Source organism: Lucilia cuprina, chromosome 5 (genome assembly GCF_022045245.1).
Source record: "Lucilia cuprina isolate Lc7/37 chromosome 5, ASM2204524v1, whole genome shotgun sequence".
NCBI lineage: Eukaryota > Metazoa > Arthropoda > Insecta > Diptera > Calliphoridae > Lucilia > Lucilia cuprina.
This window is the reverse complement of record NC_060953.1, coordinates 18,552,031-18,561,559: the sequence shown is the minus strand read 5'-3', so window position 1 is coordinate 18,561,559 and position 9,529 is coordinate 18,552,031. Positions and strand designations below refer to the sequence as shown.

General features: G+C 31.6%; 1 protein-coding gene across 1 annotated transcript; it reads left to right on the top strand.

The window, feature by feature from the left end:
* Positions 1-551: 551 nt before the first annotated feature.
* Positions 552-3,306, top strand: LOC124420361. The gene is made up of 2 exons (XM_046952873.1): positions 552-2,757; positions 2,880-3,306. Exons 1-2 carry the CDS (start codon positions 886-888, stop codon positions 3,180-3,182), a joined length of 2,175 nt encoding a protein of 724 aa, XP_046808829.1. The 5' UTR covers positions 552-885; the 3' UTR covers positions 3,183-3,306.
* The last annotated feature ends 6,223 nt before the right edge of the window (positions 3,307-9,529 follow it).

Genomic DNA, 9,529 nt, shown 5'->3' with positions numbered 1-9,529 from the left:
TTCCAATAAAGATATCGAAATAAAAGTCATCATAAATGTATTTAAATTACGAAATCTTTCTTGCATCGGCCCAAAATTGGCCCAGATACAATGATAAAATTCGGCATAAATACACTTTGTGTTTTTGATCTGCGAAATTTTTTCCGGGTCGTTCCAAAATTGTTCATTGCTTCTATATATAATGCCCAATAAAAAGTCTCTAAAGTTGTTATGAACCTGATTAAGATTACTTTTAGAAATGTATAAAGGAATTAAGTATCTATAGGTTATCAAATGTCACTTTAACATATATAGACTCTGCTTTTAAAAGTAATAATTTAGGTCACCAAAAGTAAGGGTTGGGGACAGTTATACCGAACTGCAGGTTTAAATATTAAAATAAAAGCACACACTCTTTCGACTTACACGGTATTTGACAAGACTGCATGAACAACGCAGTGTCTGAACACTCAAGCATACAATAGTTTACCTAATATATAAATATGTACGTTTGTATGTATGTATGTACCCAACAACAAATATTCAATTGTTTAGCAAAAAACTAAAATAAAAAGAAAACAAAAAAAAAAAAAAAAAGAACGCAACTCGATTAGCAACCAAGTCTATTTTGAAAACAAAAAAAAATCAAGAATGTATTTGTGCAAAAAACCAGTTCTATGAAAATACAACAACACAAGTAAAGAGAGAGAATTAAAGTTTTCGAGTCATAAATTCTCTATACTACTGCAACGAATACGACGAGAAAGAAAGAAAAACACTCAAACGACACGAGAGCACAAGAGGGTTGGACGACATTGCATTTAGTACACTTTGAGTCTTTGTTGAGAACGTAGCGTGTGTGTGTATTTTAAATTATATTTGTTTTGTTTATAATACGATTGCAGAATGGTTCTCAATCCCAGATGTGAGATATGGAATTATTTTGATAATATCGTGGAGGAAGGGGTTGCGGTATGTAAATTGTGTAAACAACGCTTGAAAAACGAACGAAGCTACAGTTTGAGGAAACACATCAATAAACTGCACAATCCCAATAGTGAGATATGGAAACATTTTGATAATGTTGTGGATGAATGTGTGGCGGTATGTAAAATATGCCAAAAACGTGTACGTAACAATCGGCATTTTAACTTAATATTGCATTTGAAACAACACGATATTATTGTGGACATTGTCGATAAGGGTAATGATGGTAAAACATCGTCGTCGAAAAAACTAAATGTTAATTCTAAGTCTAGCAGTAGGCCCCTGCAAGTTGAAAAGATCAAAGGTAATTTATACATAGAAATGGGGGAGAAAAAATTAGTGTCAGCCGTTATGGGTCTAATGATTGAGGAAGACTTAGGCCCCCAGATATTTGGTTCAAAAAATATGCAGGCCCTTTTAAGTCCAGTATGCAGTGCCATATCGAAACAGCAAGTTACAAGATTTAATGTAGATGAAATCCAAAGCAAAAAAGTTCTTTCCACAGTGGCCAATCATATACGCAACGAGTTCTGTAATGATTTGTACTGGCGTCTATTGTCTCTTAAAATTGACATGGATCTTAATGCTCCCGTTAAGTCATTTTGTTTAAGTGTACAATTTATACATGAAATGCAAGTGGAAAATCGTAATCTAAGCGTAATAACTCTAGCCGATGAGGAGCAGCTTACAGCTGAACATATTAAGCCTCTTCTGCAACAGTTCAATATTGATACTAATCAAATTGTTAGTGCTTGTTGGGACAATACAAAGGAATACTATAACCGTTCAGTGGGAAATGCGGAATATTTAACAGAAATAGAAAATTTCGAAAGAATTCCTGAAATAAACTTGGGCGACATAAAAATGGAACGTTATGTCGGTGTGATTGCCCAACTCTGTGTTATGGATGTTCTCAAGAATCCCAATATATTTAAACGGTTTCTAGAATGTCGCAATTTGACCAAAAGTATTAATGACGAAGCAAATATATTCTATGTATTATTTAAAGAAAACAATTTGAAAATTCCTCAATTGGATTCACCCTGGAAATGGGGTTCAACATACAACATGTTAAACGATTTAAAGGAAGCTCGTTCTGTATTGGAAAATATTACATGCGATCAACTCGATCAGGAAGATCAATTTGATCTTAATGATAATCTATTGGACTTCATAGAGGCTTTTTGTAAGTCAATAAGCTATTTGCAAAGAGCTCTCGTAAGGTTTTACAACGAAGAAATGCTTTTTGGAGATTTTTATATTCAATGGTTAAAGTGTAAACTTTTAACACAAAAGCTTCACAAAGCTCATGCCAAACAAGGCAATCATTTGGAAATGATTCTATCAGAACTTGTAAAATGTATTGAAAACCGATCAAATGAACTTTTAAATCAAGATCCTTTTAAAGCCTGCCTATATTTGGATCCACGTTTACAACATACATTAAATTTGCCCGAAAAAATGTTTGCCATAGAATATCTAAAACAATTATGGGATCGTTCGAAAATATACAATGCTGAACTTGTGGATCCAGTAGCAGAAAATAAAAATCAATTGCCTTTGCCAGAACAACAGCCTGACGAAGATGATGAAGATACCTGCCTTAATGAATTTCTATGTCAGGGAATTCAAGATGCTGAAACCTCTGGGATTTATAAAAAACTTGAAGAATTAAAATTACCATTTCTAAATGCCAATACGGACATATTAACGTTTTGGAAAGATCAAAAAGTGCCAGAACCTCAGCTTTATACTCTAAGTACAGTTTGCTTTGCAATGCCTGCCACCCAGGTAAGTCTTCGATCGTTTCTATATGTTTAACCTATATTTTTGAAAAATATACTACCACAGTTCTAAAGCTTCTTTGTAAATAAATTTTGCATTTTCTTATTTTTTTTTTGTTTTCTTAAAAGATTTACAATAAAATTCGCTATTCACACCATGAGCCCTCCAATGAGACTTCTTATGTGAAGGGGAATCTTGGTTTTATTCGCTTAAATGAACATCTTTTAGATAATGCAATACAGACATTGGGTCTTTTTAGAGACGAAGATTCATCGGATAATGAACAATCAGATGCCTCTGAGGATAACAGTGAAAGCATGTCAACTACAGATACTATTACAGTTTCTCTACCAACCACCTCAGCTAATGCGATTGGTATTTTAGGGGATATAATTATTAAATCCGAAATCGAGGACGTGGATATTGATTAGTTTTTTTCTGTTAAGAAATTATTTGTTTCAAGTTACTGTTACAGTAACGTTAAACGGTATTAAATAATGAAATAAATATATGTAATATATTTTAATTAAAATAAATATTTTAATATAGAAATAATTTTTTTTTGATTTTTTAATAATTGTGAGCCAAGTAGTTCACCTTTGACATGTTTATTTGTTAAACTTGTTTAATTTGTTCACCCAGTCTGAAAGCCTGGAATAGGTCTTTCAAAACATGTTTAGTGTGAAAAAAAGTTCTACCCAAACTTCTTAATCCTAGAAGATATTTTTCAGATTAATACTATATAATACCCTACACCAGTTGAGAGCGTAAAATGTGTTTAATTTTTCATAATAAAGCATTTAAGTTTAATGAATACTTGCTTCCGATATATTTAGCCCATAAATAATTAATGAAATCCAAAACTTCTGAAAATGACTTTACATCGGAACTGAGGAAAATGTAGACTTATTCTCTCAAAATTTGGTGAACGGATCTATGTCTAGATAAAAGGTATTTTTCCTGAATTTCATTGCAACAGTTTACAGTAAATTGAGAAAATTTGACTCATTTTTTAAGAAGTTGTACGAGGGTTGAGGTCAAGTGAGGCCCCATCATTACAATTTTGCGGGCCATCAAGGAAAGTAAAAAAACTTAGATCTGAGGTCTTCTGTCGAGTACGAGTATAAAAGATTAAAATTGCAATCATTAGTTTCAGTACAATATTTACGTGGAAGGACGGACAGACACAACAATATTTTAGGGTTTTACAAACATCAGCAGAACATAATGTACTTGAAGAAATTAAGGTGATTCTAAATTCTCAAATGCTTTACATTTTTGTGATAACAATTCTGCATTAAACTTTGTAATTTAATACTAACATAATACAAATTAAAATATTTTTATTAAAATCAATCAAAATGCAAAATGATTATTATACAACTGTCACAGGTGAAGATTTTAAATTATAATTATATTCAAAGTGAATTAAAAAAGTAAACAATTATATATATTTTTCTTACTATATATGTATACTAGCTTTACCCACCCAGCAGTTCGACGGGACAGTCCCGAACTGACCACTTAACCTACCACTTGTGGTGGCCCCTAGCCAACTGACTACCTAGGTGACCAACCATTTTAACATGGGCTTGTCCTACGAGGAAGTCAATCGTCACACTACACCCTACAAAAAGACAGTAAAGAGACGATTGCCTCTGCTCGCGCTTACAAAGGGGACACTAAAGAGACGACTGTCTTCATTCTCGTTTACAAAGAGTTTATTTGTGACGAAAGACCAAAAACATACGAATAGGAGTCAGCCAGGTGGTAAGATTTTAATGGAACTAAAATTTAAAAATTTCAAGTGTCTACTCTCTAGAATACTATGGGACAATAATGCGACTATTGACCCGAAAGATATAAATTTGAGACAACCAGATGGTGGCATATTAGTAGAAAGTAATAATCATTTCTCCAAAAGATGAGTAAAATAACTACTTTCGGAAGTACAACAAAAAAAACTACTTTTAAGAGTATAATCTCTAGGTTACTTGAGGACAGTAAAGAGACGACTGTCTCCGCTCCCGCTTACAAAGAGGACACTAAAGTGACGACTGTCTTCATTCTCGATTACAAAGGGTACATTCGTGATGAATGACCCAAAACATACGAATTACGATCATCCAGGTGGTTAACTATTAGAGGAAATTACTGTCTTTATTGTATGCATTGACTCTTTGTCGAACTGCTGGGCAGTGAGCTTCGCTAAAAGCTAATTTTTCTGGACGTTTATTATTTTAATGTAATCGATGAAAAATTAAAAAAATCTTTCAGTTTCTCAGATAAACGAAATTTTGTATTTAATTCATATGGGAAGTGCCAAGACCCCTTTGAAAGTCCGACCGTTATTCTCTAAATGTTCATATGAATGTTAAAGTTCTTCATGTAGAATTCGAAGATTCTAGCTCTAATAGTTTCTCAGATATACACATTTGTCTGATTAATTCATATGGGAACTCACAGTCCAGTCTTATCCAAAATCTTTTGATATATAAAAATGTTCTTCTTGCAAAATTTGAAGAATCATGTTCTATTAGTTTCCCAGAGAAACAAAATTTTGTATTTAATTCATATGGGAGGCGCTACCCCCCTCCCCCTAAATTAGTCTGAATGTTTATAAGAACGTCAAAGTTTTTCAATTAAAATTTGCCGATTTTAGCTCTTATAGTTTCTTAGATACACGATTTTTTCTATTTAATTCATATGTGGGCTCCAAGACCCTCATGGTGAAAGCCCACTCCTCTTTCTCCAAAATGTTCAGATGAATATTGAAGTTCTTGGTGCAAAATTCGAAATTTCAAAACAAAAAGTAGCCCACTGTTCCTTTCAGATATAGAGGAACACACAGTACTTACTAAAAACACTTACAAGTACATAATTATAAATGATAGTATTCGCATGATAATATGTATACAGCTTCTAAAGCTTCACAGGCGAAAGGACTAATGAATTAAAAAGTATGTATTTATATAACACATTATTAGTAACACCTTATTAGACTACTTCTATATAAGACAGACGATATGTAGTAGCCATTGAAAAGTATGTGGTTAGGTAAGTAATTATAACTAGTTTTTGCTGGTAATATATAGACGAAAAATAAGGCGTCGATGTTTAAAGTATCGCACAAACGGTATATCTTGGAATCTAATAAGGACCCAGAACATGTATACATTGTATAGAATTGTTTACATAAAAATATAAATTAATGTACAACATTTGTATTAATTTATTCAACTTAATAAACTAATTCAACATAATAAAAATTATGGTATATAATGGCTACCCATTACCAAGTAATGTATGAAATAACTACAGGTAATTACTCTTTCTAGTAGACATTTCTATCTATTGAGTTTATTCTTATAAAATAACATTCAGTTTTGAACTTTCAGTCTGGGTTCTAGTAAAATTCCTAGCCAATCTATATAGATATATCCACTTTTTATTATGTGAGCTGTTCTAATATATTAATATCTGTAGTCGTTGTTTGTCTAGGGCAGTTACATTATGCTGTTGTTGTTGTTTCTTATAATAAAAATATTTTTAAATTAATTATAAAATCTTTAAAAATAGATTCGTAATTAATTCAAATAAAATCTGTCTGGCTCACGTAGAATATTGATTAGAAATACTATCAGACTTACATAAAAAAATAATCATAACAATAATAGCAAGTTATTTTATTAATAAATAAGAAAATTGCGATTTTAAAACGACTACTGTAGTAGCTACTACTAAGGGTTAAATTTATATTACTAAAACTTTAGTATACAGTACATACCTATATGAATAAGTACACTGATCAGCAATCGGTATGAGAAACATTTCTGATGTACTAATTTTAACTCGATAGCAGAAAAGTACGCAGGCAAAATTTGGTACGAAATAATAATTCTTCAGTTTAACTATTTATTATTAGTCATATAAAGTAGGGTACCTAAAAATATAATAACAAAATACCTATACACATAAATGCAAAATACGGCGCAAAACAATTTAATCGTTCCAAAAGGTGTGTCTAACAAAAATTAAGTTTTAAGCCCCTCTGGTGAAAAAAATAAAAACAAATCAAAACAATATTTAAAGAAATAACTCGTTGAAAAAGGTAACAAAATCAAAACACCGGAGATGGGACGCGTGAGGAAAATGTCTATTATGTTTAAATAAAAAATAAAATATAGGTCGAAGAGTTATTCAAAACATCCGCAAAAAATATTAATAATAGGTATTTCTTCAGTTTTATTATTCCAAATTCGTTTAGAAATCGGTTTATATTCATCCGACTGTTACTGACTGTTACGTAAATGTTTACTTCAGTTTCTTCCTCCCATATCCGTTTGGAAGTCGTTTGATATTCAACCGATTTACTGGCTGTTACTTGCACTGTTACTTCGACTTTATTCGACTTGTTCGATTATTCGAACAATCGAAAAGTCGAAAAATCGAATTTTTATTAAATGAAAAAAGTCGAAAAATCGACTTTTAACTAAATGCAAAAAGTCGAAAGTAGAAAAGTCGACTGTTCATAAAATGCAAAAAGTCGACTTTTCATAAAATGCAAAATGTCAAAAAGTCGACTTCTCGTTTCAACTATAGAACCCTAGTATGTAGGTATGTATATCAAAGAATGAAGCAGATATAACAGAGATTAAACTTTTATTAAAAAGATCTCAAATATGGTTAAAACGGGATTTTTAGATATCTGGAAAACCTGACTTGAGGGGAGTCTTATACAGCGTAGTTCAATGCTTTAGAAATGTATCTATCTGGATTAAAATTTATTGGTGAATGTTATTTAATAAACTTTTTAGGAAATTAATTAAAACTTGTATATACGGAAATATAATAATATTAATAGGTAATTATAGAATATATGGTTATGTTATGAAAGCATTAAATCAGAATCGAAAACATTTACCATCCCTGCAAAAGCACAAAAAACTAATAACATCAACAACAACTATATAAGCTTTAAACCACAATAAAGTGTATAAGAAGCTGTCACAGATGGTTTTCAGTCTCATAAATTAAACGCGATCGTGTAGAAGAAAATTTAAAATAAACAAACGAGGTGAAAGAAGAAAACAAAAATAATGTGTTTGTCCATCATTATTATTATTACTTTTATTGTTGTTTTTGTTTTACTGTTGCCATTCTTGTTTTTATTTTACATTTTTGTTTTTCTTTTAAAAGGTTTTTTTTTGTCTTTAACCTAAACTTTGTTTTTATCCCTTCTTCTTCTGTTGTTGTTTTCAAGAACTTGTAGCAGTTGCTTGAAAGAGTAAAAGATTTTCGACTTTCTTAATTTGGATATACCTTTAAAGGATGTATTATATAAAAGGGTTATAGGGATGACAAAATTGGTACGATTGTACTTTTTTAATACTATTTGATGTTCAATATTTCTTTAAAATTTCAAATACTTTTCCAAAAATTTTCTGGCACTTATTCTGAAAAAGTGCATCGACTTAAAGCTCGAGAAATCAGATAAAATGTTAAAAAGATCGAAAATCTTGAGGCCAAGTTAGACGCTTCTAAAGGATTAATCAGCGCTGAAATCGAATCTGACCTCATATTTTCTTTATCATATTTGAGATGTTATGTCCTGAGTTTTGAGAAAACGCCATCTTTGTCCCTTTTTGATACGTTATAATAGCGCGAAGACAACATTATTTGTAAATGTTGTATGCCATCTAATACTATATTTCTTTAGCTTTAAAAACAAGTATGAATGTATAGTCGGTCATAGTCTTCCATATGATACCCTACACCAGTCAGTATGTAAAAAATGGGGATTATTAAAAAAAAGCATTTGATTTGTTTTTTAGCATTATTCTTTATTTATGGCAAAAAAAAGAGATTTTTTACAAGAGGGCTCAAAGGGGAGTTGGGGAAAATATGGGCCTATCCATATAAATGTTGGTAGAGGAATTCAAGTCTACTTTAAAGTTATTAATGTAGAATTTAAAAGTGTTATTAGTGTTTATAGGTGAATTTTGACCTTCAAGTCAATTTGTGAAGGGAGTTTGTATGGGGCTAGTGTCAAATGAAGCCCGATCATTACAAAAATCGGTAATGGCATTCAAAGTTCTATAGGACTAAGTTTTGCCGATTTTTTTTTGACATAATAGAACTTAATTATGATCCCAAACACCCTATTTGGAGGTACGGTTGTATGGGGGCTAGCGAAATAATGGACCGATTTTATCCATTTTTAGTAGGTTTCGTATTGGGCCAAAAAAGGGTGTGTGTCAAATTATCTTGCAAAATGCGACCTGTACCTTGCTCATATGATTTACATGGACAGCCAGCCAGACGGGCGGACGGACATAGCTTAATCGACTCAGAAAACGATTCTAAGCCAATTGGTATACTTTAAGGTTGTTTTAGGACGAATATTTTGGTATGTTACAAACATCAGTACAAACCCATTATACCCTCCCAACTAAAGTGGTGTAGGGTATAAATAAAGGTTTTAGAAAAGTATACGTTGATCCCTGGGTTAAAAATTTAGACCATCCTTGTATAGGGCCAAACGGGACGTATACGAGAATGCAGTATTTCCATGGAGTAAATTCTCCTGCTTTTTCTCTTCTTTTTTTTGCTGGGATGTTATTCTGCAATATTTAAGAGCAAAATTGAGAAAGCATACGACAAAACTAGTTCAATTTGTTGAAATCAACTTTTTTGATCTAATCATTTATCGATGGTTCTGTGAGTAACATCCGCTCTGTACAGCAATATTAGGTGTACTTCTGGTTAAATCCTAGAT